Source organism: Arvicanthis niloticus, chromosome 2 (genome assembly GCF_011762505.2).
Source record: "Arvicanthis niloticus isolate mArvNil1 chromosome 2, mArvNil1.pat.X, whole genome shotgun sequence".
Classification (NCBI taxonomy): Eukaryota; Metazoa; Chordata; class Mammalia; order Rodentia; family Muridae; genus Arvicanthis; species Arvicanthis niloticus.
Genome location: NC_047659.1, coordinates 76,210,634 through 76,237,791, shown reverse-complemented (window position 1 = coordinate 76,237,791; position 27,158 = coordinate 76,210,634). Strand labels below are relative to the sequence as shown.

Here is a 27,158-nt window from a genome sequence, read left to right as displayed (position 1 = left end):
AAGAGGCCTGTATTCTAATGACTCCTGTTTTGTTTAAGCACTAGCAAGATCTGGCTGGGGAAACTGGGAAGGGCAGTTTTCTTCCATGTTTAAATTTTTGTCTCAACATTTTGAAGCTATTGAAGGCTTTAAAATGGTGTGTGTGTTGTTGGGGGGGGGGGTGTCGGATAGTGGGCCATCCAATAAAACTGCCATTTAAAATACCTTCACTGCAGTGTTGAGAAGAAAAGTTTATGGGTCAATGGAGTCTAGAAGGTGCATCATTCTTTGCAGCAAAATTTGAGGTGTAAGCTGGAAATAGTGAAAGGGTTTCAGATTACATGTCACCACTGAGTATCCTGTGCTGGTCCTGTAAGCCTTCATTGATGGTTTCATCTCTAGTTTTACTTAATCCAGGTAACCTAATCCAGTTCCACCTTTCTGAGTATTAGTTCTTTATAGTTATTTTTTCTAGAAATACCTAAGTCCCAAGCTCCTCACATTCAAAACTTACATAAAGTACTTGAATATTAGGTCAATGAAATGGCTCAGCAGGTATTGTCACTTGAAGTCAACCCTGACCAGATATTTGACTTCTGGGACAAACGTCGAAGAAGAGAATTGTCTCCAAAAGATACCCTCTAACCTGCAGGTGTGCAGTTCCATTTCTATACCAGTCTCAAACACATCTAGTATTCTAAACTGGGGTAGTATTCTACACCAACTGTTTTCAGTCCAACAACTTGATAGGGGCATTGGGTAGTAAGTTGAAAGCTATCTTTGATGTCTGTATACTTAAGGCCTTAAGTAAAATCATGTGTTCACAGCATGGACAGCTCAGCCACCTAGCACTGTAACTACCTTAACCCTGCCACACTTACCATTCTAAACCCGTTTGTACCTCTGGTGCAGTGACTAAGGGAATCAGCACATCATTTCTGTCCCCAAAATGCCAGTGGCTTTCTCATTTTGGGCTGCTTATCCAGAATAGGCTTGCCTGCCATTTCCCCACTTTCTATATTGGTTCTTTTTTTTTTTTTTTTTTTTTTAAGTCGAGTATTCTCAAGGGTCATTATTTCTAAGTTTTGGGTTTTGCTTATGTCACCTTATAGGACTTCTCTACCCACTATAACATAAAAGTACTGGTAGTTTTACTAAGTGCATTTAGAAGCTTTATTAAGTACCTAGGGCCGTATTGGTTACTTAAAACAATATTGCTTGGCATCGTGAAGTTTTAGTGCATTGAAATTTAGATATTAAAGTTGGTATGTAAATTTGGGGAAAGAATTCCGCTTTAGATACCAGAACTTGTGTCCAAGAATAGAAGCTATATAGGTCCAATTTCACGGGCCTCGTGCCAAAAGGAAGGCAGATATGGAATCCTTGTGGATGTGGTTGGACGAGCCTTGAAACCCAATGTTAGGGTTTTAGGACACATGGCATGAGTCTAAGAGCCTGCAAAGTATAGCGGCCACAGTCGTGGGTACAAAGTCTGCAGATACTCCTAGACTGCTGCGGGATGGAGGTTCAAGTAAGATGAATAAAACAGTTACTGGCCTAGTTTCATGTTATTAAAAGTAGGGGATCGGTAAGACAGCACCTACAACAGCTATTGCCTCGCGTACAACCCTGCTATAGAGGCGCTCTTTGACAGATCTGCAGTGGACGAGTTCTGGTACCAGTAGCTAACGCCAGCTGCGAGACACCCGGATATCTAAACGATTACTTCCGCCTACCGTAGACTTGTCACCGGCCGCAAACGGTGCACAGTGGTTCCACTTCAATGGCGGCCGGGAGCTAATGCGCAGGTGCAGCGGACTTCCGTGGCGTGGGTCTACGTCATCGCTAGGCGTCGAAGCTATGGAAGGTCCCATAGCTGTTGCCTTCCCCTTCCTTTTGAGCGCTTGCCCACGTGCAGTCTGCCACTTAGGCGGATCCACGTGCAGTGTCGGCCCCCTGGCGTGCTCAGCTGTGAGCATTTTCACCAGCAAACCGCTCAGCCTGCGTACCAACTCGGTGTCCTAACGTGCTTCCGTTGTGAGGCTGCCTGGGTTCGGCCGGAGCCGGGACGCAGGTACTCTTTGGAAGGGGCTGGGTCGGATGTTGAGGTGTGTTTGAGTCTTTTACGGGCCCGCTGGTGCCGTGATCTTCGCCTGTACTGCCCAACAGACGCATTCCTGGTCCTGGATCTTCAGACACTCGGGCCTGGTTCCTCGAGCGCTTTCCGAGTGCATGTCTCTTTCCCACCCTCGGGCCTCTCGCACCGAGATAATGGGTGGGTGTCAGAACTACTTTCCGAGAAACTCGGTTCCTTGTAGCAGTGATAGACTTTGAACTAACGCAGTTTAATCCCGGATATTCTGCTCTTGAGTACTGCAGTATGTCCACCTATTTGTACTCTATTTAGCTGTCTCATTCAGGACATTTGACAGTACACCTTGTGATGCTTGGTACCGGATGCTGTGTGCACAGGAATGCATACAGCCGAGTGAAAATGACTTGTCTATGGTAGGCCTTTAATCCCAGCGCTTGGAAGGCTGAGGCTGGATTATTTGTTGGAGCTCGAGGAGACCAGCCTGGTCTGCGTAGTGAGACTGAAGAAAACAACAACAAAAGAAACAGAATACGATTCATCTTGTTTTCTATTTTCAGCACTGCCTTCCTTACCTAGTAAGAGCTTAGATCATTATTAGATACTTCACTCCGGCCATTAATTTTACATCTAATTTTGTTTGTGTGTAGTTGTATTTCATTTATTTTTAAAAGTACTTTTTAGAATAAGACTCCTTGTAGTCAGGGGTCTTACCTGTTAATTCTAAGACTCTCCTACTATAACAAAAGCTAGACTCTTAACAGTTAAGCTAGACTCTTTAACAATTAGGTACCCTTTCATTTTTGTAGGTGTTTATGTGGCTGGCAACATAAAGCTTACAAACTGAACTGCTTTGGACTTGGATGAATCAGAGTGTAAAGCCTATTTGTTACATCAATGCCTTGGGATACTCGATTTCTTGTACTGCTTTCCCCTTTTAAACAGGGGCCATTTATTGTGATAGTGTTTTATATTAAGACCTGTTAAAACCCTGTTTAGGGGAGGAGGCTTTGTTTAGAGTGCATCAGGTTCCTGAATTTTAAAATCACATAGCTTGACACTCTAATACCGTGGTAGTGTGATTGATTTTCTTGATGTTTCTTTGGTGTATTTGTTAATAGGTAATTAGATAACATTTGCATTTTACTGGATGCTGGAGAAATTGAGTCTAGGGCCCCCCACAGCTAGGCAAATATTGTACACCCAATAACCCATATGGTACTTTTTGAAACCTGTATAGAGCCATTAGTGTGGCTTCTCACACAGAGAAACACAGTGAATCAGAAATATTTGTTTCTCTCGTTTTATAAGTAACATGTGAATTAAAAATTTTTTTATTATGTTTTAATTGTGTGTTTGTTACGTTGTGTGGGGTCAGAGAAGATCTTTTAGGAGTCTGTTCTTCCTACCAGATCCCCTTCCTGGAACATGTCTGCTTGTATGCACAACCACTGCCTGGCAATTCTTTTCCTTTTGCCGTATGGATTCTGAGGTTCAAATTCAGGTCATTAGGCTTAGCAAAAAGAACCTCTCCCTGCTGAGCCATTTTATCACACATGTGAATTTTAAAGAAACCAAACTGTAAGACAAATGTCAAAATAAAATTCACGCTATTCAGAAATTAGATTTTTTTGTTAAAGTTTTTCCCCTTTTCCTCCCTCTGTATGTTATATATGTGTACAAAATGGTATTTATAGGGCTGGGAATGTTACTCAGATGGCAGACTGCTTGCTTGCCTAGCATGCACAAGGCCCTAGGTTTGGTTTCCAGCATAGCATAAAACCTTATTGTGGTGATATACACCTGTAATTTGAGCAGTTTCCTGTAATCCTAGTACTTGGGAAGTGGAAGCTGTAGGATCAGAAATCTAGGGTCATCTTGGGCTATATAGTGAGCTCAAGGCCAGCGTGGGATACATCAGACTCTGTTAAAGTCTCTTATGTTGTCTCTCTTTGGGGTCTATAGAGATACCATTATATGTTTTAATCATTCTTAGTTTTATTTACTTATTTTTACCATGTTATCCTGATTTTCTTTTTCTTTTTTCTTCTTGAGACAAGGTCTCTCTCTGTAGCCCTGGCTGTCCTGGAACTCACTAGGTATGGCAGGCTGGCCTCCAACTCACAGAAATTATCCTGCTTGTGCCTCCCTCATTTTTCTTAAGCTCCTTGATGGAGATATGATGTACACTTTTCTTCTGACCTTCCTGTGTAAGAACACTTCACCTCTCTAGTTTCCAGATTATAAAACCAAGATTAATGTCTTTCCTGTGATGTTGTTTGAAGATTAAGATTTTGTAATTTTTTTGTAATTAGGATTACAGACATGCCAGCACAACTCCCACATAGGCAGTCAGCTGGTGCCACTTACTTGGATGTACTACAGAAGCCTTTCTAAGTATTTGGTTCATCTGTATCTTTATTTCTGTGTTAGTGATAGTCTTTCACCATGCATCGGAAGAAGGTGGATAATCGAATTCGAATTCTCATTGAGAATGGCGTAGCTGAACGACAGAGGTCTCTTTTTGTTGTAGTTGGGGATCGAGGAAAAGATCAGGTAAGAAAGACCTGGTAAATGCTTCCTCAGATATTTTGTGTCCTGTCCCAAAGAGTTGGTGGGTTATCTAAGCTTTTTAAGGTTTCAGTTCATGGAGCTATTGTGATCTCTTCACTTGTAGAACATGTAGTGGGACATTTGTTCAGTACCTGGAAATGGTAAATTCTCTATATTAGGATTTCTGAGTAGATGAGCCCGGATCTTTAGAATCCGTAAATGATGGTTTTGCCTCAAGGTCAAGCATATGTGACCTAGCTTCTGGTTCCCATTTGGTTACAACTTATGACTTTAGGTGTTTTCCTTGCAGGTTAGTTTCTGTGTGTTTCAAATGAGGTCTTGAGCCTGGCAGTCCTTATGTTGTCTTTGACTCTGAAGTTTTGTGCTTTTTTTTTTTTTTCTTGTCAGGTGGTTATTCTTCATCATATGTTGTCCAAAGCAACGGTGAAGGCTCGGCCCTCGGTCCTGTGGTGTTATAAGAAAGAGCTGGGATTTAGCAGGTAAGCTTGGGCTTTGGATGTCACATCCGACTTTCAGTTCATACTTCTTAGTTAAATTCAGGGAGAAAAATCCCTCGACTGTACTTGAGGATTACTTGTACAGGCCACTGTTTACTCTTAGAACAGAAGCCTTTGTACTTCCTGGCCACTCCTTTTCTGTCTGGCTTCTGCTTCTAAGATCATGATGACCTTGAGCTCATAGACATTCCTAGAGATTCGATCCCCCCAGTAACAGCGTTTCTCCCTTTTTCCTCTTTAGAGAGCTTCTTACACCAGTCCACCAATACTAAACAGTTGGTGATTTTTTACTACCCGCCCTCTCTCTCTTTGGTTTGTGGTTCTAGGTATTGACCACAGTACTTCACGTCTGCTTTACCACTGAGTTACATAGCTAGCCTCTTGTTTTCCGAAGCTGTAGTGGTCAAGACTTCTGTTTGCAGGCTGGAGATTCAGAGATTCAGAGTACTTGCTGTGCAATCATGAGGACTGGGGTTTACATCCCAGCAGCCACACCATAAGCTGGGCTGCATACAGATAGCCTGCAGCTCAGGTTCCAAGGAGTCCAGTGCTCTCTGGGCTTCATAAATACATGCCTTTGCACATACACGCTCTCCCTGAGCTCCATAAATGTGTGCCTGTGCACATGTACTCCCATATGCGTAGATACAGGCGCACACACAAATAAGTCTTGGAGGAAGATTTGCAGGAGAACTCCAAAGCAAACACCCGTAGGTACCTTGGGAATGCTTGGGAATATAAAGGATTATTGAGGGCGAAGTGGTTAAGGTTTCAGCTCTGCTTAGGGGTAGGTAGTCTGGAGCCAGAGTTTATCTGTTTCTTGGTCAGCCTCTCATCTCTGTAGATCTGTTCTGTGTTTCCTCTTGGTGAGCTAGCTCACTAGCTCTTTTTTTCCTGTCTCTCTGGCAGAAACATACTGAGTTTTATGTGTAAGTCCAGCCATATGAAAGTCAGGGCTTCTCCCAAAATTCTTGTGCATAAGATGCCCCCAAATGGGGCATCACCTATTAATATAGTTAGTCATAGTCATGTAGAAACCTGGCAGTTCTCCTCTAACTGAAGTTGTTTGAGATGAGGTGGACAGTACTGCTTGGCAGATAATCCACTCTGGGGAACCTTCTTTCATGACTCCTGTGCAGTTACTCAGACCACTCCCTACCCTAGCTGCCTAGTCTCTAAGATTCTTTTGATGGGCCTCATCTAAGTCGTTAGCCCCGTACTGTGCCAAGTCTCCTTGCTGGTGCCTTTGCTGAGGCTTCCATTTCTACCACTGATGTCAGCTGCTGAGCTCCCTGGTTTCCTGTGTCTGTCTCCTTGAAGTTTTCTCCAGCACTTCTCAGTCAGACTGTCTTCTAGTATAGTGTGATTAATTACCATTTCTTTTCCTGTCCAGGCAATAAGCCTGTTTTGTTGGATGTTTTCTTTTATTATCCACTTTTTTTCTTTTTTTCTGTCTGTCTGTCTGTCTGTCTATTTTGAGACAGGGCTTTTCTGTGTAGTTCTGGCTGTCCTGGAACTTGCTCTGTAGACAAGGCTGGCCTTGAACTCAAGATCCAACTGTCTCTACCTCCCAAGTGCTGCGATTAAGGGCTGCAGTACAACTGCCTGGCCCTATTTTTTCTTTTAAAATTGTATTGTGTATGTGAGTGTGTGTGGTGAGGGGAGAGGAAGAGAGGGAGGCGGGAGGTATTTGTGAGTGTGAGCATGCTGCGCCGCAGCATGTGTGTGGAAGACAGATGACAGCCTTTTGGAATTGCTTCTTTGCTTCCTCTGTGCAGTCTCTCATGTCCTTCCATACGAGTACACCTGCTCTTAATCACTGAGCCATCTTTAGGCCCCTCCACGCAGTTTCAAAAGATTGATTGTAAGATCAGCTATGTAGGTTAGAATTTTGTTTGAGGTACCTTGACTCTGTTTTTTGGTTTGGTAAATATGAGATTGTGTGGAGTCAGGTAACTCTCAGTATTCTGGGAAGATTTTCTTTTCAAGTTTAACCAACCTGGTTTTATTTTTTAAAAATTGTTCTGTGGCCACAGTCTTCATGGTAGTGGCTCTTGTGTGTAATACAATACAGGCACTCAGGAGCCTGGGATGGGAGGATTGATGAGAGTTTGGGTGGTATAGAGTTGAGACACTGTCTCAAAACCTGCTGGACGGTGGGGAATCTATCTGCAGCTCTTCTCCCTGCCTACCCCAAGTTTCGATTTTCACAACAACACCTTGAGAGAAAAAGGGCTTAAAGGAGGAGCCAGAAACAAGAGTCTGTGGGCCTCAGTTCACACAGGAAGTAGAGGCCCACAAAGGAATGCATCGGTTCTATTAAATTTGAGAACAGTGGCTCACATTTCCTCAGCTAGGGCTGAGGGAACATATTCATGACTAGGAACATGAATCTAGTAGCCTGCCAGCACCCCCAGCTTTTCCAGGCCCTTTGGGGAGTGGCACAGTAGTGGGAACATTGGCCTCTGACTTAATGAGGCATCTACGTTGAGGGTTTTTTTTTTTTTTCTTTTTTTCTTTTTTTCAAGACAGGGTTTCTCTGTATAGCCTTGGCTGTCCTGGAACTCACTCTGTAGACCAGGCTGGCCTCAAACTCAGAAATCTGCCTGCCTCTGCCTCCCAAGTGCTGGGATTAAAGGTGTGTGCCACCACCGTCTGGCCTATGTTGAGTTTTAAGCTTCACTTGTGGCCAAATTCAAGGCTTCCCTGCCTCTATTTTCCATCTTTAAATTGGTCTGCTGAAGGTCACAGTGAATAGTGAGCAGTTCGTGTGTGTGTGTGTGTGTGTGTGTGTGTGTGTGTGTGTAGGTCAAAGGACGATTCGTGGAACTGGTTCTCTCCACCTTTACAAGGCTGTAAGAGTTTGGACTTCCGTTGTCATGCTGGCAAAGCCTGTCCTTTTAACCAGCACATCCCAGTGCACCTCCTCTCTTAACCAGCACATCCCAGTGCACCGCCTCTCCTTGCCCTTAAGGTGCCCCCTTCTGAGTCCCCACTAGCTCTGCAGGTCTGAGAGTCACTGCGCCTGTTAATTGCCTTTCTTGGGATGGTGGTATTACAGTCACCGGAAGAAGAGAATGCGGCAGCTGCAGAAGAAAATAAAGAGTGGGACCTTGAACATCAAGCAAGATGACCCCTTTGAGCTTTTTGTAGCAGCCACAAACATTCGGTACTGCTACTACAATGAAACCCACAAGATTCTGGGCAATACTTTCGGCATGTGTGTCCTCCAGGTGGGTGTCTCCTTCCCAACTGCGGGAGTACAGTAAGGGGTACATGTAAGTACCCCACCCCCGAGCACTAAACAGAAACTAAGATTTTTTTTTTTCTGCACTGGACTAGAGATAGCAGAAAGTAGAGGGCTGCACCACCACAGGTGACCACCATGCCTGACAGTAAGTTCTGGGCCAATGGTGTGTGCCTTGCGGTGCTGAGACAGGAGAATTGTTTGAGACCAGCCTAGCCTTCATCAAATAAACTATAATCCACAAGCACTGTGGACTTGGAGTCTCCCTAGAATCACAGTCCTTGCTAGAAGTAAGACTCCCAGCCTGTGAGCCCTGGTGGCAGTTCTATAGCCTTGACTTGCATATCCACTCTTACCCTCTTCTAAGTAGATAAGTGACCCCTCGCCCCATTCTGGCCTTTAAGAACCACATCCTTTCCTCAGTACAGCTTGGTGATAATCTCCACTGATACTTATTTTCTGGTCAGACAACTTAATCAAACATGTTTCTTAGTTCTGGTGGGCATTATATGGTATCTGACTTTATTTGATATCTGTGACACTCCTTTAACACTGCCCCCCCCCCCCGTTTCCAAATGATAAGATGTCTGTGCACAAATCCATACATTCTTTTTTTTTAAGATTTATTTATTTAATGCATATGAGTACACCATTGCTCTCCTTAGACACACCAGAAGAGGGCATCAGATCTCATTACAGATGGTTGTGAGCTACCATGTGGTTTCTAGGAATTGAACTCAGGACCTCTGGAAGAGCAGTCGGTAACCGCTGAACCATCTCTTTGGCCCCAATCCATACATTCTTAAATGTACTTGTTTTATTCACATATGTACTGTGACCATAATTGTGTAAATTAGAAAACATATCTCATGAAATGTAAGTTAAAAATGAGACTGGGCCTCAAGAAAAAGAGTTTTTTGTTTTTCTTTCTTTGTCTCTAGTAAGTAGCTCTGCTATTTTTTAGTGCAACTGGGGAGCTTGAAAGAACATCTGCCTCAGTGTTCTGTACCAGCTCTTCCCAGTCACTGGGATGCTGGTGCCTTTGTGTATCAGTGCCCCGTGTTGTACTACAGTTTAGTTTTTTCAGGTTGTCTAGAAATTGTCCAGAAAAGACGAGTAAGATGCTTCTGAAATTGGATATGCATCAGTGAAATTTAGAAGACTTGTTTCATATCTAAATATCTTAGATTATAACACCAGACCTTCTTGTATTCCAGGGATGGATGGGCTGCTTCCTGTGGTACCCTTGTTTGCTGGTGGGCAGGTGTAAAATGCAGTTTGGGGCTTATACTCTGAAGCTCTCGTTGCTGTCCCACTGTCTCTTGGTTAGGCAGCCTGAAGGCACTGTTTGTGTTACAAGCCTTTCTAAGGTCTGATTCTTTCTAGGATTTTGAAGCATTAACTCCGAACTTGTTGGCCAGAACTGTAGAAACAGTAGAAGGTGGTGGATTGGTGGTCATCCTTCTACGGACTATGAACTCACTTAAGCAGCTGTACACAATGACTATGGTAAGAACGCTGCTCAACTCTAATGCAAAACCAGCTGCTTTGGCTATAGCTAGTGAGTGGTCTGCACAGCAGCCAAGTTCCCGTCACCACAGACAGATCCTCTCTAATTGTGAGGAGGAGTTTCTGAGAGCCATGTTTGCTTTCAGGCAGTCATAGTTCATGCTGGTAAGGTTGAGAGGCCATGAAGCCTTTTTGTATTTGTTTTGTGGTACAGGACCTCACTACAGCCAGGGCTGGCTTTGAACTCTTGGGCCCCAGGTCCTAGCCCCCTCAGTGCTGGAATTGTAGGTGTGTACCACCACAACCCTATGACTAAATTCGTGTGTCATTTAGAGGGACTACGTGCAGATCACCTTACTGGCCCTTATCTTCTGGGGGAAAACAAAGTAATAGTTTCTAGTTCTACTTTAAAGCTGGAAGAATTTAAACTATGAGGAGAGGTAGTGCCCTTCCCATACAAGACATGGTAAGAAGTGGGGCTCCACTGACCCATCAGCTCCATTGGATTGCCAGGTCAGTGTTCTATGAGTCAACTTTAAACTCATCCCGGGGCCTCATGGCTCAGGAATGGGCTGCATCGGCCCTGGCATTGGATGAGCAGTTCTCCTGATGAGGTGGACTCTCTTCAGATTCTGAGACTGTCTTCTGTCATTTCCACACCTACTGTCCTTGCCGCTAAAGCCACTCTGATACCTTCAGACATGGCTGGCACCTCTACCCCAGGGCCTTTGCACTTGATATTCCTCCTGGAATGTGCTTCCCTTGAATCTCTGCATGAGAATGACCTTCAACTCTTCCATTTTTCCTTTTCCAAGTCATAAGGTTGCAGGTATGGGCCACAGTGGTGGGCCTCCATTCCCTTTTTAGACTAGGCAGTTCCATCTGTCACTCCTTCGTTTGCATCATTGTCTCAGTCATTGTTCAATTGCTGTGAGGGGACTCCATGACCTGGGCAACTCTTGTAAAAGCATCTAACTCGGGGCTTGTTCACAGTTTCAAGTGTCATGCCATTATGACGGAGAGCATGTTAGCACAGCAACAAACTTGGTGCTAGAGAAATAGCTGAGAGCTCACATCCTGTAGGCAGAGACAGAGGTTGGCCCTAGTGTGGGCTTTTGAAACCTCAAAGTGACATACTTCTTCCACACCTCCTAATCTTTCTTAAATAGTGTCACTGCCTGATGACAAATGTCCTAGTCAGGGTTACTGTTGCTGTGTTGCTATGATGAAACCCCATGACCAAAAGCAAGTTGGGGAGAAAAGAGTTTATTTGGCTTACACTTCCACATCACTGTTCATTGTCAAAGGAAGTCAGGGCAGGAGCTCATACAGGACGGAACCTGGTGGTAGGAGCTGTTGCAGAGGCCATGGCGGAGTGCTGCTGACTGACTTACTCCTTTTGGTTTGTTCAGCCTGCTTTCTTGTAGAACCCAGAACCACTAGTCCAGAGGTGGCTCCACCCACAATGGGCTAGGCCTTCCCACATTAATCACTAATTAAGAAAACACTTGCTTACAGCTTTATCTTATTGAGGCATTTTTTTTTTTCAACTGAAGCTCCGTCTCTGAATATGCTATTCAGAGTCAAGTTGACATAAACTAGCCTGGGACAACTAAGCATTCAAGTATATGGGCCTGTGGGGACCACAGTTGTGTTTCTTCAAAGCACTTAACAGCTCCCTAACGTTATTTGTATTTTGTGTGGCCTCTGCTAGTTGCAGAGAGCAGGAATCTAGTTGTATTCCCCTGGCATGTACGAAGCACTCAGAGATACTTGTGACTGAATGAATAGATGACTTTGGGTCCATGTTAGTTTATTTATTCATCCCATCTCCTGGACTTGCTGCCTGCTCATCCTTCCAGTCTGCTTCTCATCTCTGAAAGGCCTTCCCTGGCCACCTCAACTACATGCATCTTCTCATTTGCTGTCGCCACACTGTATGTTTCGTTTGTAACACTTACTTATCCCTTCTGCTCTTAGACCATAAGTTTTGTGAGAACAGAATTCTTGTGAGTTAACCAGTGCACACACAGTTGTGTCTGGCACACTAGTTGGCACATCCACTTAACTGAGTTACGGTGCTGGATGAACTGTGGAAAACATCAGTGGTAGCTGCCAGGCAGTTATTGGGGTAGAGACCTCGCACATGATGTCTGATGCAGCACATGAGGAAGAGTTGGTCTTACTTCTCTTGGGTTTGCTGATGTTTTCTAGTGTACTGTTTTGTGTTGCTTTTAGAAGATTTTGTCAATGGATGTTGTCTTGTTTTCTTAGGATGTGCATTCCAGGTACAGGACCGAGGCCCATCAGGATGTGGTGGGAAGATTTAACGAGAGGTAACTACAGGCTGGTTCCCACAGTTGCAGGGAATCAGAATGGGAGAAATGTTTTTATCTTGGATCCAACAAGTTTGCTGTTGTATCAGGGGGATGTAGTTCAGGCTTTCAAAACCTATCGAGGCTTGCTTTGTTTTGAGACAGATTTTAACTATGTTCCAACTAGCCTCAAACTTATGACTTACCTGCCTCTGCTTCCTGACTGCTAGAGTACCAAGACTGCATCCAGCTAGCGGTGAGGTCCTGCTAGCAGCAGCCCATGAAACCAACTGGATGAAGAGAGAGGGCTACAGGCTGGAAATCTTGTACTTAACCTTGCTGCTGGGTGGCTTCTCTCTTCTCTTTGGCTCTTACATTACTCTTCTGTCCAAGGGATGGTTCAAGCTTCCTAATGCTGCAACCCTTTAGTATAGTTCCTCCTGTTGTAGAGACCTCCCCATCATAGAAGTATTTCATTGCTACTTTGTAACAGTAATTTTGCTACCATTACAAATTGGGATTTCTAGCTGTTGGACAACATTTCAGAGGCTCCAACAAATGCATGTGAGTCTTCACAAAGGAAAAATAACATTTCTTAGACTTAACTAGCTAAAACCCCTCTTACCATCTGCTGCTACCTCTTAAAAGACCAGTGGCTCGGCTGGGCGGTGGTGGCGCACGCCTTTAATCCCAGCACTTAGGAGGCAGAGGCAGGTGGATTTCTGAGTTCGAGGCCAGCCTGGAGTGAGTTCCAGGACAGCTAGGCTTACACAGAGAAACCTTGTCTCGAAAAACAAACAAGCAAACAAAACCTCCAAAAAACCAAAACAACAACAACAAAAGACTAGTGTTCTCTGAGATTCTTATGGCGAGTGATCCAGATCATTGCTTCTCAGCCTGTGAGCATTAGGAAGGTTGAGAACCACTGAGATAGAATCTGCTTAACTGATTGTTTTCCTGAATTTATTTTACCATGCAGTCTCATTTTTACATGATCTTAGTAGCTAGTAAAACATTTTAAGCCTGTGACTCACGATTCCTTGGGGGCCAAAGGACCCTTTCACAGGGGTTGTGTATCAGATATACTGCATGTCAGATATTATATTATGATTCACAACAGTAGCAACAAAATAAGTCTGGTTGTGGGTGGCCGCAGCATGAGGAACTGTATTAAAGGCTGTCAGCATTAGGAAGGTTCAGAACGACTCATTGCTTTAAACTTTGTTCTGAATCAGTAGTTTTTTACTGGAGATAACTTTGTCCTCTAGGACGTTGGGCAATATCAGGAGACATTTGACCATCCTGATGCGGGCTCTGAGTACACAGAACCCTCAGTGGACAAAACAGTCACCGTGAAAAAGACCTATCAGCTTTGAGATGCAGGTTCAACTGAGGCTAAGAAATCCTCCTGGCCTCGATGAGCTCAGGAGCCTTTCTGACTTCAGCCTGTGGTACTTTGAGTGTGGTGAGGGCAGGAGGAGAACTGTGTGCTGAGAGTAGAAGCCAGTGAACATAGAGACAAGCCACTTCTTTAATGCTTTGGATGAGGGGTGGGCCAAATGATCCAGCAACAGTGGAGCTCGCTCATGGTGGAGCTCCTGGCTGCGGTCTTGGCTTTCCTGTATAAATATAAATATAAATATAAATATAAATATATATAAATACAAATACAAATACAAATATAAATTTGCTTAGGTGGCTCGCTCAGCCAGCTGAAGCATCCCATTGTGCCCCACCTGTGTTCTGATGTGATTTTCCTGAAGGAATCTATTGAGCTCTTGCTTAGACAGTGCCTGCCTTCCCTGTCACCTCACTGCAGCTCCTTTGTCCCTCAGGTTTATTCTCTCTCTGGCGTCTTGTAAGAAGTGTCTGGTCATTGACGACCAGCTCAACATCCTGCCCATCTCCTCCCACGTGGCCAGCATTGAAGCCTTACCTCCTCAGGCCCCGGTGAGTCTGGGTGAGAGGAACAGGGAGGGATCTGTTGGGCATGGGGGTGTAGTTTCTATGTGAGCTCCTGGGCTGGGGCAAACTGCCTTCTCTTCTCTGATAGGATGAGAATCTCAGTCCTGCTGCTCTGGAGCTGCAGGAGTTGAAAGAGAGCTTGCAGGACACTCAGCCTGTGGGTGTTTTGGTGGACTGCTGCAAGACGCTGGACCAGGTACACGTGGGTGGGTTCAGGCCTTCCCTGCCCTGATGCCTATGGCACAAGGGTAAGGCAGTAAGCAACACAGACCATGTTAGGATATGTCAGCTCTGCAGTATCAGGGCTGGGATGTATAGAACCACAAAGAACCAGCCAGTGAGTTGAGATGAAGAGAGGGATTGTATTTAAAGAGAAAATACATATATTGTCTTTCCATAGAGGAGGATAGCTTTGTCTTCTTTAATTTCAGTTGTTGTATTGTTTGTTGTTATTGTTTTTTTCTTTCTTTCTTGCTTTCTTTTTTTCTTTTTTTGTTTTGTTTTGTTGGTTTTCGAGACTGGGTTTCTCTCTGTATCCTTGGCTGTCCTGGAACTCGAACTGTAGACCATGATGGCCTTGAATTCAGATATTCATCTGTCTCTGCCTACCGAGTTCTGGGATTTAAGGCATATGTCACCACCACCCGACTGATTAGAAAGGTTTTTTGCTTATGACGTATATAGGAGAGTGCAGGAGCTTTAGGTTTGTTTTTACTAAAGCCCCATCTATATGAGTCTGATTTGTGGATATACTAATAGTTTGAGTGGAAACACTTAGGTGCATTTCTGTAGTGGCTAATGTGACCAGCTGATGGTTTATGTAGCTTCTGGGCCATGATGGTTTGCTGGTTAGCAATGCCTAAGGCCTCTAAGCTGCTGATGTGCAGAGCTCCACCCAGCCTTGGTCAGATGAGGAGCACAGGACTCTTCCCTCCTGATAGATAACAGCTTTGGCGATATGTCCCACCACTCAGGATGAAGTGAACACTCAATAGGCCGGCTTCCCTTTTAATTCTGGAAGCACAATTATAAGCTCTTTGTGCTGGCTAGTTGCAGCCTCTAGGTTGTTTGGAATCACTTCTGGTCTAGTGAAAGAGAGGGAGTGACAGGATTTGAGAGAAACTGTATTTCTTGGACCAGCATTATTACATAAAGGAAGATTGCCGGTAGCTTAGGCCAGGCTGGGCTATATATGAAATCTTTTCTCCCCAACAGAGAAGGAGGCTCAGTTAGTAGAGTGCTTGGATAGTGTACACAAAGCCCTGGGATCAGTTCCCAGCAATGCATAACTGGGGATGGTGGTGCCTGCCTGAAATCCTCCTGCTCCAGAGGTGGAGACAGGAGGTTTAGAAGTTCAAGGTCATGCTGGGCTATCATGAGTTACAGGCCAGCTTGGGATACATGAGACCCTGTCTTCAGGAAAAAAGGGGAGGAAGCCAGGCAAAGCAACCAATTAATGAAGGATGAAAGCATGCACATGAACAGAATAGAAAGTGGCATCTGTGTTGATTCCAACTGTTCTGCCAGGTGTGGTGATGTCTGCCTGTATTCTGAACTTGTCCAGTGGTTGACAGGAGGGTCATTGGTTCTGATGCCAGCTTAGGCTACATATAGCAAGCCACCATCTCGGTCTTCCAGAGAGATCTGTGGCTGCTCTATCCAGGAGCTGCTGGATCAGAGATAGTGGGTATTAGAATGGGTGCGCTACCAGTTGCTAGTGCTACTGACAGTGCAGTGTGGGGAAAAAAAAGGCTTGGGGATCCCGCGGTTCCTCCTGCCATGCTGTGGGTAGTCGGCTGGGAACGCTCTGGGTTTCTCCAGCTGGAAGTTGGGCCCGGCTGTTCATTAACTAAAAGTCTCTCCCTGGCTCCTCACAGTTCCTCATAGCGGCGCAGCCCCAACACACGAGGAAGCCCTTGGGTTTCCAAAACTGGTTTATTCACATGGCGAATTGTGGACGGATCTGGATGCATACTCTCTCAAACCCAGGATCGACCTGAGTTAAAAAGGGGAGGGGAGAAGGGGGGAGGGGCTGGGGAGGAATGTTTAATTGGCTCCACCTCTGGCCTTCAGGTATGTAAATCTCTTTAGGGCCTGTTCACGCCCTCCACCTGTGTACATGACTGAAGGGTGGAGGTGAAATGGAGATTAGACCTTGTGTTAGGCCCAACATCCCACCCTTTTTTCTTTCATAAAAGGAGGGGCAACTCTGTTAATGAGAGATGTGGACCATGTGGAAGTAGTCTGGAGTCCCAGAGCGCGGGGAGATAATATGCCGTCCCTGACAGGCAATGTCCTGTTGGGTCTCCTGGCTATCTCAAACCCAGTGCTCTATCAAGGGGGCCTAGGAACAGGGCTAAACATCCTACCGTCCCTAAAAGGGTCTCCGGGGTTTAAAACCCGTTCAACCAGGCTATGTCCAAACCATGTCTCCACGGCCCAACATCTCACTGTTTTTAGTGAAAATTTTGGATGAGGTGGTCAAAATAAAACACTATGTAGGCCAGAGGGTGTAGCATAACCAAGTTAAGGGTAATGGGAATTGAGGGTAGGGTTTGGAAGGCAGGGAATCATTGAAACAATTAAATACAGATTGTACAGTTTGAGGGTAATGACATCTGATTAATCTAAATAGATATTATGTTTTCCTCACTAACATGTAACTTTAGCTATGTGACTTTGGCAAAAGAGTTTATTTGTAGCTGGAAGGTCTAGATTTGTCTTCTGTAGTGAGCATCTCTGGGTTCTGGCATGCATCTCTGGAGCCTGGTGTGGGTCTCTGGATTTCAGCATGTTCTGGGGTCTTCAGTCAGATGAGACGACTGGAAGAAGGCAGCTTAGCAGGTTTCAGGAGGTGGCGCTGTCACTGGATCTCGGTGTGTCTCTGGAGTCTGTAGTCAGATGAGGTGACTAGGAAAAGGCAGCTTGGCATCTCAGGCAGGTTCCAGAAGATGGCTGGACTCTGTTGGATCTGTGGGTATACCTGTAGGATAATCACAGGAGGGAAGCAGCATCTCGGGCAGGGAGATGTCTGTAGGCTGGACATGGGGCATTAAATTGCTTGGGAACAAGCACCTTATGGCCTGTTGTTAAGATCCTGGAAAAGCAAAGGTGTTTGAGGAAAGTTTGGTCTTGGAAGGTATCTGAGTCTGTTTTTGGATGGCTGAGGGAGAAAAACAATGTTAATTTTGTATCTGGGATTGGCAGCAACAGTTTGTCTGTAAAAGAAATTAGTTGTTAATTAAGACTCAAGATATGGTGATCAGCACGTTCACTTAACTGTGGAAGGAAATTAGATGGCTTTTAAACCTTGAAGAAATTATAAAGGTTGAAAAATAATGTTGGACATCTATCACGAGTATTAGAGAGAAAAGGCAGCATTAAAATAGAAAAAATAACAAATTTTTGGTTGAAAAAACACAAGCATTGTTGTTCTAGGTGTTCCTGTTAGGAAGAAAAGGAAACGTTTAAAAATTTTGGTTGAAAAACATGAACGTTTGTTGCAGGTCCTCCTGTTGGGGAGGAGCAGTAATGGCGGGTTTAGAAGCAGTGGGGAGGGGCCTTGTTCTGCGATGTGGCGTCTGGGTGCTCTGGCAGAGAGGACCTGTATTCCACCTTTCTTTTTATTAGAAATTTTAATTGTAGAGAAGGATCAAAAAGCTAACTTGAAGTTTATAGGGAGAGATACCTAGGCTTGATAGGAGAGCTAAGAGTCAGAGAGTGAAAGGCTATAGGAACCTCTCACCTAAGGAAGGAGTCTTAGGAGGGTCACAGCAGGCACTGTGACTTGAAAGAAAGACTGCTGTTGTCTGTGAAGGAGCCCTCTCTGTGGAGCTGGGGGATGGGCAAAGTGGAGGCTAGGGGGTCTGCCATCTTGCCCTTGAGCTGGAAAGCACATGGAGAGGGAGAGACAGAGAGAAAGAGGAGGGGTTAAAGTAGAGAAGTTGACCAGGAACACATGGAGAAAGAGTGGGGCCTAGTCTTTTGAACTAGGCAGTAGCTAAAAATTAGAAGAAGCTAACAAGGAACACGTGGAGAAAGAGGGGAGAGACAGAAAGAAGCCTGCCTAGTTTTGTGAACTAGGCTGGGAATTACTCACTGTCCTGGAGTTTCGAGGAGAGGTTTTCTGTGGGCAATAACTGGGGAGAACACTCTTGGAGCTGGCTCTACCACCTGTAGCTGGCTCTACCACCTGTAGGGAACAATATGGGCTCGTGCGTGGGTGAGCGGGTCCCCTGCGGAACCTCAGGCGGTAGGTTGGATTCCGATGGACCAGGAGTTGTGTTCCCTTGGGGACTCCATCTTTCATCTGTCTAATCTCACCAGCATTATGGGGAGGTCTACGGCACACAGCATAGTGGCTCCCTTCTACTGGAACTCCATCTGGGCCAGTCACATTTGTTGCTTTAGGACCCCCTTTTCCTGTAACCACATCAAACTCTACAATTTCTCCCTCCCCCACACTGCGCAGATACTTGCGTGGATTATTCTTCTTGATGGCAGTCTGGTGTACACACACATCTTCTTTGGTGTCATTTCGGTTTATAAATCCATATCCATTTCTGACGTTGAACCATTTGACAGTGCCAAGGACTTTGGTGGCGAGAACTTTCTTCTCCGAGTCCTCGCTGCCCACGGGAGCTGAAGAGGCCGGGGCGGGTCCGGGGGCTGCGTCTCTGCCAGGGCTCCCCTCGAGGGGCGCGGCTGGCGCCGGGGCCTGGGGCGTGCCGCTGGCCGCAGGGCTCTTAGGCGCAGGGTCAGCGGCCTGCGGGAGCGTGGTGTCGCAGGTGGTGGCCTCGCCCGCCTCGCTCATGCCGCCTCTCCGCTCTCTCCGGGCACTGGTTAGCGCGGTGGCGGTTGCGGCGGGGCCAGCTCGCAGCGGGCGGCTCGGGGGCGGGGGACGCGCAAGCTCGAGGTCTCGCTGGGTCTCCCGGCCCCGAAGATGGCAGGTTGTAGGGCATTCATCTTTCCAATGTCTTGTCTCCCCACATTTGAGGCAGATTTTTTCTGTTTTTATTGCTGCCACAAATGCCTGAGCTATGGATGCAACCTGATTTGATGGGGTTCCTATTTCTCTGGTTGCTACAATCCACCTATCGTGATGCTCCTCCCGGAGACCCTGGCAAGCTAGTCTAGACTCGGAAGTCATGCCTTCCCAAACAATGGTTTTAAGAAGAAGGTCCCTAGCTGTGGGGTTGGAGATTTTTCTTTCTAAGCTCATTTTAGTTCTGAGAATAAAATCAGATAGGGATTCTCCAGGCTTCTGATGAAGGGAGAGCAGGGAGTGGGCAGGGTCTTGAGACCCTGAAGGTGGAGTAAGCCTATTCCAGGCTTGAATGGCACAGAGGCGGACCTGGTCATAGTAGCCTGCTGGCTGACTTGCCTGTTGTGCCCCAGTAGAGAAATCTTCCTGGCCAAAGAGTTCTTTAAAACCCCATGGAGTGTCATCTTCCCTTCCCTGGTTTTGCCTGACTTGCTGAAGACACTCATCACGATAATACGCCTCCCATTCTAGAAACATTGGATCAGGAAGGGCAGAACGGCAAATATCTCTCCAATCTTGGGGGGTGTTTAAGTTGGCAATATGGCTCTGTAGGAGGGATTTTGTCCACGGTGCATGAATGCCATCTTCCTTCACTGCCTGCCTGAGTTCTTTTAGGTCGGAGGCTTGGATAGGGTGCCATTTAAGTGGTTTAGTTCGAGTGGGGTGGATATTAACTGGGAATGTTTGAGCAGTTTGGGTTTTATCTATGGATTTTGAAGGACTGCTACTTTTGCGGCTAAGAGGAGGGGGAGGGGACTTATCTCTCTTTGGTTGGGAGGTAAGAGGGAAGGCAGGGGAAAGCTCCTTTGGTATTTTAATGAAGCCTTGCCTTTGGATGGGGGAGGGAGGGACAGGAGGAGCACATGGTTTCATTTCCTCCAAGGCATAAGGGGGAAGGGGTGGGTATATGGATTTTATTTCTCTTATTAGTTGGGTAAGGGCCTCAAGGTCTGAAACCAGGTGACTTTTGGGGCCTTGGTTTTTGGGTTCATTTAACTGAGGGGCCCCAGGAGCTGTGTTGTTCTCAGTCTGTCCTATTTTCGATGGTCTTATACATTGCCGAATTGCAGCTAAGATCGGCAAAAACTCACAAGGGGGTTTTTTATCTCTGTTTTTGATAAGGGAAGCTACTTTGCTCCAAGAGTCTGGACTGTAAATATTATCCTCTGCCATGCATGGTGCTATCTGAAGGACTTCCTCCCAAAACAAGGAGGCTTGCCTTTTGCCTATTCTTATCCCGTGGGTCTTTAGTAAAGAATATATTTGCCTGGATTGGGGTGAACATTTACGTGAGGTGGAGTTTCCCATGATAGAAAAGGAGGAGAAACGCCTTGTCCAATGGGAACGTTCCCTTGGCCTATTGGCTTTGGGGGATTCCACAATGGTCCAAGAGCGCCAAGCCTTCCCGCAGATTTAAGAACTGGCAGCCGCCCTTATGGCTTTTAAATGGCTGCGTCACCAGATTTCTTTTTGTTTTAGAGAGAGTCTAGATAGAGTCTTTGCCAACGCCCGTTGCGGGCTATCGGGATTTAAGCAGAGGCCAGGGAAGCTTTGAACTAGTACCAGAGAGTGGCCCTGGCCAGGAGGTAGCAAAGGCTCCCTTGGCTTACTTAAATCCGCGCGATGGCTTCCGACTGAAACACAGGAGGAAAAAACAGATTTCTTGTTTCAAGAGTTCGGGGCTTACCCTTCCCGCGGTATCAGTAGCTGCGTGGTTGTGTGGCTTCCAAGGCCCCACGTTGGGCGCCAGATGTGGGGAAAAAAAAGGCTTGGGGATCCCGCGGTTCCTCCTGCCATGCTGTGGGTAGTCGGCTGGGAACGCTCTGGGTTTCTCCAGCTGGAAGTTGGGCCCGGCTGTTCATTAACTAAAAGTCTCTCCCTGGCTCCTCACAGTTCCTCATAGCGGCGCAGCCCCAACACACGAGGAAGCCCTTGGGTTTCCAAAACTGGTTTATTCACATGGCGAATTGTGGACGGATCTGGATGCATACTCTCTCAAACCCAGGATCGACCTGAGTTAAAAAGGGGAGGGGAGAAGGGGGGAGGGGCTGGGGAGGAATGTTTAATTGGCTCCACCTCTGGCCTTCAGGTATGTAAATCTCTTTAGGGCCTGTTCACGCCCTCCACCTGTGTACATGACTGAAGGGTGGAGGTGAAATGGAGATTAGACCTTGTGTTAGGCCCAACAGTGCAGGAGGATGTCTTCTTTCTGGGTTTCTCTACAGTTATATTTGAGTCGTTACTAATCGGCCATGGGGACATCTGATCGTTTTTAATAGGCATCATCATGAAAGTGGCAGGCACATGATTATTGATTATTTCTGTTTTGTTTTCTGTTTTGGTTATGAAGTCTGCACATGTCTGTATTACTTGTATATTTGTCTTTTTCATGTTAGTCTTTCATTTTAGATAAATAGTTTAGGATATATTTCAGTCTAGTTATTTTTAATTAGCATTTGGAACATCTCTTCTCTAAAATTTAAAAAGTAAAATATAATCCAGCAAAGACCTAGTTATTACACTTGACCCATTGGGTATTTCATCTGAAGAGCTTGGTGTCTTGAAGTGCCTTCCCTGACTGTACTGGGTTTTCATCTTAGTGCTCCTGCCCTAAGAGCCAGACTGGCTCCTCTGGACGACAGGCACAGCTTTCTTCCCTCCTTTAGATCTCATCGGGGACCCAAGTTTAACCTGATGGATAGTGTGGCTTTCATTTAGAAGTTGTTCCTGTTTAGTGCCATGCACTTGGCTGTGTGCCGGGCTCGGCAGTGAACAAGAACACTGCTCCAGAGCTCATGCTGTAGAGCAGCTCGTGCCGTAGGGCAGCTCGTGCCGTAGGGCAGCTCGTGCTGTATAGCAGTGGCTCTCAACCCCTTTGAGGGTCTCATACGCACATATCAGATCCTGCATATCAGATATTACATTACGATTCATAACTAGCAAAATTACAGTTATGAAGTAACAATGAAATAATTTTATGGTTGGAGGTCACTAAAAAAGCTGAGACCCTTTGCTCTATAGGATGAGACAGAGTGATGGAGGAAATCATAAGAGGCATGGGGCACATCAGAATGATGCCTCTAGACACACTGGTAAGGGGTGGAAGATCTTAGAGCAAAGCCTTCAAGGAATTGTGAAATGAGTCCCTGGACAGAATGGTCAGCAGCTGCATAGGCCTAAGGCAGGAGTGTGGGTTGGCTTAGGATTAGGGACCAGCAGGGAGCCCAGTAGGGCTAGCAGCAAGAAGGAGGTGGGGGTTGGAGGGGAATAGACGTTACTAAATGCCACTAGGAGAGCTGGTGACAGTGGAAGGTTTATGTGTCTTTTAGCACAGTGCAGTAGCATCCCAAGCTTATAAAAGGATCCTTTGGCTGTCGAGCTCACTGCAGGCTGTGGTGGATGTGGGTTGAAGCAGGACGAGTATCTGTGAAGCTGCTTGCTGTTATTTATGATGGAGTTAGCTGGAACAGGAGAGTGCTTATGAGCAGAATTGGAGGGGCTCTGAGGAATGGCTAGACTCTATTTTGAAGGTGTCACCAAAGGAGGTACTAGAAAGTCCGGGCTGGGTGAGAAAATTGAGGGTATATTTAACACAGAGAGTTGGACAGTTAAACTTTGGTGGGGAGGCTAGTAGATAGAACTGTTTTATATTAACTTAGCGTCTAAGATGTCTCTTGTGTAAATAGGGCTGTATAGGAATGTTGTAAGTACCTAAGAGTCTGCCACCTGGGGGAGAGGTCTACAGTGGAGGTAGGAACTTGAGAGCCTTGAGGGTACTTTGGGTCTTGACAAGGCTGAGGAGCCGACTAAAGCATGAGAAATACAGGTGCTGAGCAGGACTTCTGGCCCTTTTTGTTGTCCTCAGTGTCAGCCTAACCTCTCCAGGATTGGTGGTAAGAGCCAACCTTGTAGCTTTCTGGGCATTCACATAATGCTGTCTTTGCACAGGCCAAAGCTGTCTTGAAATTCATTGAGGGGATTTCGGAGAAGACCCTAAGGAGTACTGTTGCCCTCACCGCTGCCAGAGGAAGGGGCAAATCTGCGGCACTGGGCCTGGCTATTGCTGGGGCAGTGGCATTCGGGTAAGGGTTCCCCATGGGGAGTGTGCAGGATTTAAGTCAGGAACCTGGTGGAGTTGTCTTTGGTTCCTCATCAGGGCTGGTCACCACGTGACTTCTGTCAGGGTCGTGGGTATTTGTCTGGAAGCTGCAGCACTGCTTTCTTGGGCCACTAAGAGGCACCCGGGGCAATACCAGGGCCTTTTTGTTTGGTACTTAAGTTGAGCAAACACAAATGGAAAGAAAACCTCTCATCATGAAAGTGTCTGACCAGCTTTGGTGGGTGCACAAATACAGGTGAAATACATTATGACCTTGGTTCCTGGTGGGTCTTACTTGTTTTTTTAGTAAGGTAGTATTTTCTGACCCTGGCCTGAATGTGCTTTGCCGACTCAGATGATGGACCTACAACCATTGTCCTGCATATGCTGTCTTCCCTGGTGATGCTTATTGAGTTCCGTGGGCGATTTGTATGTGGATGAACCAAGGCTCAGGGAATTCTCATTACCCAAGATCCTCCAGCAGGCTGCTGCTGGCAGAGCTTTGACCTTGGCCCCAGCACCACGTAGCTCCATGACTTCATAGTTTGAAAACCTCAGTCTAGCTAGTGGTGAGTGTGAGGCTGCCCTTCCTGTCAGGACACCGGATCAGCAGCAGTGTGTGGGTTCTGCATGTGGACAGCTCTTCTTGTAGTCTGCCACTCAGTACCCTGACACTGATAAAGTAGCCCTGTGTCAGGGCTTGCTGCCAGCACACTGATAATCTGTTTGTCTTCTGCCAAAAAATGTCCTTCCCCCACTCTGCTGTTCTCTGGTTATCACTTGTGTGACAGAAGCAGCCAAAAATAATTCCTTAATTTTATTTGCTTTTTAAAAACATCTCGAGTCTCTTAATCCCTGAACCACCTCCTCCATTTCTTTTTTTTTTTTTTTTTTTTTTTTTTTTTTTTTGTTCTGCAGGTATTCCAATATTTTTGTTACCTCCCCAAGCCCGGATAACCTCCATACACTGTTTGAATTTGTATTTAAAGGCTTTGATGCTCTGCAGTATCAGGTAAGAAAGTAGTGTAGACCTTTTGCATTAACCCTGGAGTTCAACCCAGTAGTCTGGAATGCTCGCTTTCTCATTAGAGATTCTCTGAAACTTGTCATGGGTTTGACTCTTTCTTCACCAGGAGCACCTGGATTACGAGATTGTACAGTCGCTGAACCCCGAGTTTAATAAAGCGGTGATCAGGGTCAATGTGTTCCGAGAGCACCGGCAGACTATTCAGGTGAGGCTCGTCTCAGACCTGCTCTGCAGGCCCGCCAGGGTCCTGCTGTGTGGATCTAGCTGTGCGGTATTTGCCCACTTGTGTGACTGGTTCGCCCTGACCCACCAGTGGTGTGTGAGAAGCCTGTTGCAGATCATCGCACCAAGTGAGGATGGTGTTCAGGTCAACTATGGGCAAATGCATGGAGTTGGATTGAAAAGTCCAGTTTGTCTCTTTTACTGTGAAAGGAATGGGATTGCCAAAGAGTGAAAACAATGGTGGTCCTCACCAGTTCAGGTTTTGAGACCTACATCACCATTTCAAAGGAAAAGAGCTTTGCAGAATGTGCTGTAGATCTTTGCTGCCAATGCCCCATTTCCCTTTGAAACAGCATTTTGTAGAAAGCTCCACAGATCTTTGTAAGCCCAGTTGCTGAAGGCCTCAGTGTTGTTCATGCAGAGGCACAAGACTCACTGGCTCTTGCTGGACAGATCCATTGATTGCTTTTGAAGTTAGATTGGAATGGGAAGTGAGCCAAGTGAACTTGGCAGTTTATGATCTTTGAATCTTAAGCTTGCAGTGGCACTGGGTGGCTGTCACGGCACACCAAGGCAGATGGCAACACCCCTGTTTATGCCTTTTGCCTTTACCCTAGAGTCTCTGCTAGTTTTACTAGATCCCTCCCCCCCCCCTTTTTTTTTTTTAAATATTTTATGTGTGGGTTTTTGACAGCATGTATGTCTTTGTATTACATATGTGTCTAATGCCCTTTAAGATCAGAAGAGAGCACTAGATCCCTGGAACTGGAGTTGTGAGCTACCACTGTGGATGCTTGAAATGAACCTGGGTCCCATGGAGGAACAGCTACTGCTCTTCACTGCTGAGCCATCTCTGAAGCCCCTGGGTCTTTTTCTAGTCTCATCCTTATGCCCTTTTGTTTCACTGCTGCCTGATTCTCAGCTAGGGGAGGGAAACTGCAGCTAGTGTGGGGCAGGTCTTGCGGCTAGGGCAGGCTGTTGGCTCTGAGAAAGTGTGTCCTTCTAGCATGGAGACTGAGAAAAAAAGAAGAGTATTGGATTAAAGCCAGCCTGCTCCCTGGTGGCTGCTTTCTGCATTGTTTTGAAATGCTTATTTAGTTAAGAATCAAGATGTGGGGCCCCATTGAAAATTTGTGACCAGAATTAAGTAAGACAGATCCCTCCCAGGTCGCCTCCAAATCAGCCCAGTCTTGCTTACTTTTTTACTAATGCTTCAGACCCATAGGAAAGCACAGAGACCATGCATGGCTAGCGGGCATAGCCGGCATTCCCTCTGGCACAGTGCTGCAGGCTCTTTTGCTGTGTGCCTATGTACAGGCATGCTGTACTGCCTGCCAGCTGTGTGCCCGTGTGCAGGCATGCTGTACTGCCTGCCAGCTGTGTGCCCGTGTGCAGGCATGCTGTACTGCCTGCCAGCTGTGTGCCCGTGTGCAGGCATGCTGTACTGCCTGCCAGCTGTGTGCCCGTGTGCAGGCATGCTGTACTGCCTGCCAGCTGTGTGCCCGTGTGCAGGCATGCTGTACTGCCTGCCAGCTGTGTGCCCGTGTGCAGGCATGCTGTACTGCCTGCCAGCTGTGTGCCCGTGTGCAGGCATGCTGTACTGCCTGCCAGCTGTGTGCCCGTGTGCAGGCATGCTGTACTGCCTGCCAGCTGTGTGCCCGTGTGCAGGCATGCTGTACTGCCTGCCAGCTGTGTGCCCGTGTGCAGGCATGCTGTACTACCTGCCAGCTGTGTGCCCGTGTGCAGGCATGCTATACTGCCTGCCAGCTGTGTGCCCGTGTGCAGGCATGCTGTACTGCCTGCCAGCTGTGTGCCTGTGTGCAGGCATGCTGTACTGCCTGCCAGCTGCCCACCTTTTCAGTCTTTTGCCAGGTCTCTAGATTGAGGCTTACATGTCAGATTGATGTACTTTCAAGTATCAAATGAGGTGCTAGAACTTGTATTTGTTTTTATTTTCTAGAACGAGTATAGAGTTGTTGAGCTGTAGATGTAGATGTGTAGATGTCTAGTTTTCTGGGATTTTCCTAAATTCTCCTTTACAATATTTGTTACTTTCATACCACTTTCTGGTTTGAGTTTTTAAGTCCTCACCCATGCTGGGTACAGTGCAACAACTCTTGAGTTTTTGTTTTTGTTTTCTTTGACTTCCAATCCATTGTCCTCCTGTCTCAGCTTCCTATGTGTACAGATTACAGGTATGAACCATCACAGCTGTTTTTGTTGCTGTTGTTTGGTTTGGTTTGAGCCACAGTCTCCCTGTGTAACCCAGACTGACCTTAATTCACTTCGTGGCCCAGGCCAGTGTCAGAGTCTCCTGCTTCAACCCCTACATACTGTTGTAAGAGCTGTACAACCATGTCCAGCCTTTCTGGGAATTTGGGTTTTGCAGTTTACTGACTTTTGAAATTGGACTGTCTTTAATTGTGTTAATTGGTTATTCATACTGCCTCTGTGGCCTTTTAAGAACAGCAGAAAGCCCTAAAGAAACTGATGGATTGTTCATACACTTAAGGATGAGACTGGTAGGGGAGCTTGGGCTACATGGCAGCTCTCTTGCTTTCTCTGACCAAAAGGAAAAAGAGTAGTTG

The 27,158-nt window shown here is 46.2% G+C and overlaps 2 protein-coding genes across 6 annotated transcripts in view; one reads left to right on the top strand and one right to left on the bottom strand.

The window, feature by feature from the left end:
* The first annotated feature begins 1,817 nt into the window (after positions 1-1,817).
* Positions 1,818-27,158, top strand: part of Nat10 (N-acetyltransferase 10) — a 44,540-nt gene continuing 19,199 nt past the window's right edge. For 2 of the 5 annotated variants that reach the window (XR_013108715.1, XR_004606184.2), the window contains exons 1-11: positions 1,906-2,053; positions 4,505-4,627; positions 5,033-5,124; positions 8,204-8,375; positions 9,776-9,898; positions 12,173-12,234; positions 14,049-14,163; positions 14,267-14,374; positions 23,171-23,304; positions 24,240-24,333; positions 24,455-24,553. Coding sequence is in view for 3 of the 5 variants with exons in the window: in XM_034495470.1 (XP_034351361.1) it covers positions 4,520-4,627; positions 5,033-5,124; positions 8,204-8,375; positions 9,776-9,898; positions 12,173-12,234; positions 14,049-14,163; positions 14,267-14,374; positions 23,171-23,304; positions 24,240-24,333; positions 24,455-24,553 (1,107 nt within the window). In the remaining 2 variants the exon portion in view is untranslated. Of the gene's footprint in view, positions 2,054-2,126; positions 2,255-2,525; positions 2,650-4,504; positions 4,628-5,032; positions 5,125-8,203; positions 8,376-9,775; positions 9,899-12,172; positions 12,235-14,048; positions 14,164-14,266; positions 14,375-23,170; positions 23,305-24,239; positions 24,334-24,454; positions 24,554-27,158 lie in introns of those variants that run through there. The other 3 variants (XM_034495470.1, XM_076929354.1, XM_076929355.1) reach the window with 3 other exon arrangements.
* The window catches only part of Elf5 (E74 like ETS transcription factor 5), a 332,927-nt gene continuing 319,830 nt past the window's right edge, over positions 14,062-27,158 (bottom strand). The window contains exon 8 of the mRNA XM_076929357.1: positions 14,062-14,074. The gene's annotated coding sequence lies outside the window, so the exon portion shown is untranslated. The remainder of the gene's footprint in view (positions 14,075-27,158) is intronic.